Genomic DNA, 5373 nt, shown 5'->3' with positions numbered 1-5373 from the left:
GGAAGGTGTCCCTGCCTGTGGAAGCGGATGAGCTTTAAGGTCCCTTCCAACCCAAACCAGTTTGGATCCCACGATTCTACTTTCAGTCTTTCTCAGTGCTGCTCCAGGCGCGCCGGGGCATTTGGGTCCCATCCTGCGCCCTGGAGCTGATGCTGTGAAGCACTCAGGGATCTCTCAGTGAGAAAATATGCAGCATCAACAGGCTCAGATAGGACCTGGGGGGAGGCAGATAAAGAAGCTCCTCTGGTACTAACCCAGCCTGTACACCAGGAACCAGGATCCTGCCAGCAGAAAAATGACGAGCAAACTAAGAATAGTAGATGAGTCAGTTACTAAAAGGCTGCCAGGGGCTGGTTGACTCCTCACTGGATACTCCATGGTGTAAGAGCTGTATTTTTATCTCACATTTTCAGTGATGGTGGCCCAGATGCCAGGCACGGACCACAGCACAATGGACCAGCCTGAAAATGGGCCACAGAACATGGTACACTGGTCCAGCCAGGCTGGAGGGAGGAAGGCCACCCTCATCTGACTTCACCCAGCCTTTGAACTGGGATGACTCCCAGGACACCAGCTCCTCCTGCCATCCCTGTTCCACCAGCAGCAGCAATTGGGGTGTGCTCATGGGAACTAATGAAGGGCTGAGTTCAAACAGGAGCAGCTCTGACAGAGCAGAGATCACCCCATGGGTTGTTTTCGTCTCAGGGGTGGCATGTTGTGACCAAAGCAGCTTTGTCCCCACCAGGGAGAACAGTGGGGACAGGCCTGTGCCCTCAAGTCACCAGGAACCCTGCAGGCTGTGATGTGATTTAAGTGCTCCCAAATGGAGTTTTGGACTGAAACAAGATGATTTAGTGAAGGGCTTTAGATGAGGTCAGCTTGAAGAGGGGAGCAGAGAGGGGTTAAACATGAGCTGGACATCCCCACCTGAGGGAGCAGGGCTGCAGCCACAGCCTCTCCATGCAGCCAAAACAGGATCTGTTGTGAATCAACCCGGCTGCCTTTGCCATGACAAGCCCAGAGCATCCTCCACCGGCTTAAGTGTTCCAGTCTCATGATCCCGCACCCTTCCTCTGCTGAGGATTCCTCAGGGATGCTGAGCTAGGAACTGCCCCAGCACCGCACTCAGGTCATTAATTGCTGCATTAATGCCATTCCCAGGGTTGGGCAGTTGACTACATAACACCTTCATGCCCTGGCAGGACACGGGATTCCTGCAGTGCTGCTCCCCAAGCCAGAACACCGCAGTCAGCACAGGGCAGGACACCCACAGCCCCATGTGTTAGTCACCAAACCCATTCCCAGCCTCAATTCCATGGGTTTGGAGGGTCAGGGTTAGAATCAGCATGTTGACTAAGCAGCTTCTTTCTAAAGCTCCTTGACACAGCTGGATATTAAGAGCCACCCACACTTGAGCCAAGCCCACAGCACTCCCAGCGTGGGATTTGGGCTGCAATCCCAACCCTCACCCTCCTCTCACCAGCTTCCAACAAGAAACCATGGACCATTTATGCTGCTACATATTTATTAAAGTAACAAAAGCATACATCTGACAAAGGATCTGTACATTCAGGATATAAAAAGACTACTATACAGTTATAGGAACCATCCACTCCCTCCACGTGTAGCTTTACAAACTCGTCACCATTTGCACCAAATACAAAAGCAGGTCCTGGTCAACAGTCCAGCTGGTAAAAAAACAACAGGAACCCCCTCAAATCCACTGTCTCAATACACGCACACTCAGTACCACGGTGGAGTGTCAGGCTCGGAGGCAGAAGGCAAGAGAACAGTAATTCACAGCTTTATGTGTAACCAGCTACAAGAGAGAAATGGATTATACCCCAAGTTTGGGTTTTGAAGCCAAAATCCAACACCTTTACCATCAGACTCCTCCACACTAGGGACAAAAAGGAGTCTTGGCTATTTTAGTTGTGGAAGTGAGGGCATGTTAAGAGTAGTTCTAGTGTATTCCTTTGGTGTGGGCTGTTCCTGAAGAACTTTTCTGGTAAAAGGAAGGGAAAGGAGTAAAAAGGAGTAACATGCTTTGAACATGAGAAACAAGAACCCAAGGAAGTACCAGCCTTCAGGAAACTCCCCATCTAGCCAAGGGGTCCAGCAAAGCAAACACCAGCTGCAGCTCTCACCATGGGCTTTCCACATGAGCAGGTTGAGTGAGGACTCCAAGAAGCACCAAGATCCCTTTTCTTTGAAAAGGAAGGTGGCTTTTTGGGAGTTCCCAAGTGCTCCCCTCTCGGTGAGGTCACCTATTGCACAAGTTCACCAAGGGAAAAGCCCCAAGTGCTTCAGTTCAGCTTTGCCGACATGAGAAATACAAGTGATGCAGAGAGGGAAGTGATGCAACCCCAGAGCCACCGTCTGCTATTCCTGTTGCAAGGACAAACAACTCACCAGTTAACACTTTCAAATGGCTGCTTTTCCAGTTCCGGAATTCAGGATTTGAGGCTTACAAAAAGCTGAGCTTCCTTTGCCACAATAAGAGGTCAGAGATGGGGACTTGCGCTGAATTATTCTTAACTATTGAAACCCAGGCTAAGGACTGTGGTGGTTGGAGGCTTCCTTCTTCCCCCCAGAGCACCCAAGATGTGGAAACATATTGCACAAATGTCTGAGAACTTAATTCATCAAAGGCTGGGCAAGGATAACTCTGGTTAGACCAGTCAGTGCCAGGTCAGAGAAGAGGGAAGTTAAACCCCATGTGCTGAGAGACAGAGCTGGGAAAGCTTCATTACAGCCACCATGTCCAGGTCCCGCTTTCTCCATCGCTTCTCCCAGCATCACTGGAGGAGTTGGTAAGTAAAAAGGCAACAGACATACAACACCCTGGTAAAGGCTCACTCCCAATAGGTAGGTCAAGCTCCTGGGGCAGCAGTTTCAGCTTCCACCCCCATTTGTAGTTGGCAGCATGGTTTAAGGGTCAAATCCTGACCACCACTGGGGCAGGTGCAGTCCCAGCACCCCTGGGACTACAAGAGGAGTTTCTCCTGAATAGACAGAGCACAGGATCAGGCATGAATTGTGCAAAACTTGTGTACCAAGAGATGCCCCTTACCAAGGTGTCAGTGGAGACGGCTCCCAGGGACAGCCACATCACCCAGAGCGGGAGGAGAAGGAAGTGCTGTGACTTTAAAAGCAGCATTAGGACACCAAAGCATCCAACCATCCCACATATGGGGAAAGAGACTGCCCCAAATACTTCTGATTAAAGGAAAAGGGAGTTCTCATACACCAACCTCCACAGCACAAGGTGAGTTGCTTCAGCTCTTCTTGAGAAGTGACTCGGCAAGTCATCAGCATTGGATTAGACAGCTTTCACAGGAGGCCACACAGAGTAGTGTGGGTCATGGGCTGATGTCTAAGCTGCACATAGCAGAAAGGCTTTGTAATTCACAGCTGCTCAGTGGTTCAGGTACCAGGGAGCACCAGGACCCAACAGTGCTCCAGTGCTGCAATATTCATCTTGGGGACCTCCTCTGCACAGCCTGACCCCCAGAGCATCTCTGCCTTGCTCCACTCCACAGGACACAGCTACCCACATGGCCCCTCTCAGCAGCAGATAGGAAAGACAGAGGGGATGAGACAGGCCACAGTCCCCCTCGCTTTGTGCTGGGAGTGGGGCAGAGCAGAGCTGCAATACTCACGGAGTAAAGTGGGTCCAGAGATGTGCAAAGGCAAAGGAGAGAGATCCAGGGTCCCCAGCATCACCCAGCCCTGAGGTGAGCTTCCCCCAAACACTTTATCCAGGCCCCAGAGAGATCAGACCAGCTGAGGAATGAAGTTAGTAGAGGGAAGACAGCAACTCCTTCATCCCTTCCCCAACACTACTGCAATACAGCAATAGTGTTGGGTACCGGGGTGGCGAGAAGGTGACACAGAATCTGCCACCACCAAGCCACACTTCCCAGCTTGGCTCTTCCCCCTCATCCTCCATTCCAAGCTGCCCAAGTGATCAAGCCAGCCCCAAATTACCATCCAACACTAATTAGGTAGATATCGGCTTCAGAATAAAAACTCATAAGCTTGCAACAGCTTTAAAAAAGGCACCTAAAGACACCGCTCCCGCCCGAAGCGGTGCCCAAACATTTTAATTTTGGATTTTCTTGGATTTTTTTAAAAAATATAAATAGCTCTTCATCTTAAAAATAGATCCTCGGGTGAGGTATACAGTAGCCTGTGTCTTGGCAGTGTAAGGACAAGAGGAGTATTCAGCTGGAGACAGTCATGATGTAGTTCTTGGAAGGACTGGTGCGACCTAACATCAACTGATTCTTGCAGGTGAGCGCCCCGTAGGAGCTGCCGGGTTTCGTTGCAGTCGCTTCGTACAAGACACAGATGGAGCCATCCTCCCCGATGCGATACGAGACCTCGTAGGGGTCCACCCAGAGCGTGAGCTCACTGGGCAGGAGCTGGTAGAGCTGTGAAAGGCTGAGTCCGATGTGGCTAGCTGCCTTGCTGATAATGGGGTCCATTTTGTGGTTGATGCGGATGCAGCGATACCCAGAGCCTTTGAAGGGTTTCTCAGGAAACCAGTGGTGTTTGTAGTGCTCTGCAAGGGAAGCGAGAAGGGAAGAGCTGTGAGCAGCAGCTCGGAGGAGGGCTGTGTCCTGCCTGCGGTCCCAAGGGGCTCCCACATCTCGCTGCAGGCTGAGGAAACTGAATCCTCCTTAGGGCTGCCTCCAACAGGCAGAGGTGCGAGAGCCGAGCACTCAACTGCTCCAAGGCACAGGAATGCAGCTCTTCAGTGCCACAGTGATGGGACCCCAACACCACCTCACCCCAAACACCGCGGTGGCCGTGGCAGATACCGTATCACCGACAACAAACCACCACAGCCAGGGAGCAACATCCAGGTCATTCTCTAAGCTCAGGGGCACACTGCTACCCCTTATCTCAGCACAGCAGCAAACCAACCATCCCTTCCTAGGGCTGATAACATAAAGCTGTGTCAGGCTGGGAGGAGACCCTTGAACCACCCAGTGAGTGCCAAACCCCACGGACACAGCACACACAGACCAGCTCCGGATCATCTGTACACTGATCCCAGATGGAAGAGCTTCAAGCTGATGGGCTACACAAAGCCCTCAGACTGGGCAGGGAATCGATTCACTTTCAGGTCTGAAGTAGTTGGCCCAGGACCCCACTGGGTGCTCAGGGACGCACAGAGATCACTGCAAGTGCCCAGAGGGACACGGGTGAGCACCCAAAGGCACGAATAAGTACCTAGCAACAAGGGCAACACAGATGGGTGCCTGACACAAGCAGATGCAGATAAGGACCCAAAGAGGGACTCCAGATCCTGGGAGCAACACGGCGGTGCTCCAAAGCACACCAGCGGGCGCCTCTCCCTTCCGC

General features: G+C 51.9%; 1 protein-coding gene across 1 annotated transcript; it reads right to left on the bottom strand.

The window, feature by feature from the left end:
• Window positions 1-4226: 4226 nt before the first annotated feature.
• BTG2 (BTG family, member 2) lies at window positions 4227-4593 on the bottom strand (the record flags this gene model as incomplete). Its single annotated transcript, XM_010014881.1, has 1 exon — window positions 4227-4593. A coding segment is annotated over one exon (367 nt), but the record flags the coding sequence as incomplete, so codon positions are not given.
• Window positions 4594-5373: the final 780 nt, after the last annotated feature.

Source organism: Nestor notabilis, unplaced genomic scaffold (genome assembly GCF_000696875.1).
Source record: "Nestor notabilis isolate BGI_N333 unplaced genomic scaffold, ASM69687v1 scaffold24395, whole genome shotgun sequence".
Taxonomy (NCBI): Eukaryota; Metazoa; Chordata; class Aves; order Psittaciformes; family Psittacidae; genus Nestor; species Nestor notabilis.
The sequence above is the reverse complement of the archived record's forward strand: the minus strand, read 5'-3'. Positions and strand labels throughout refer to the sequence as shown.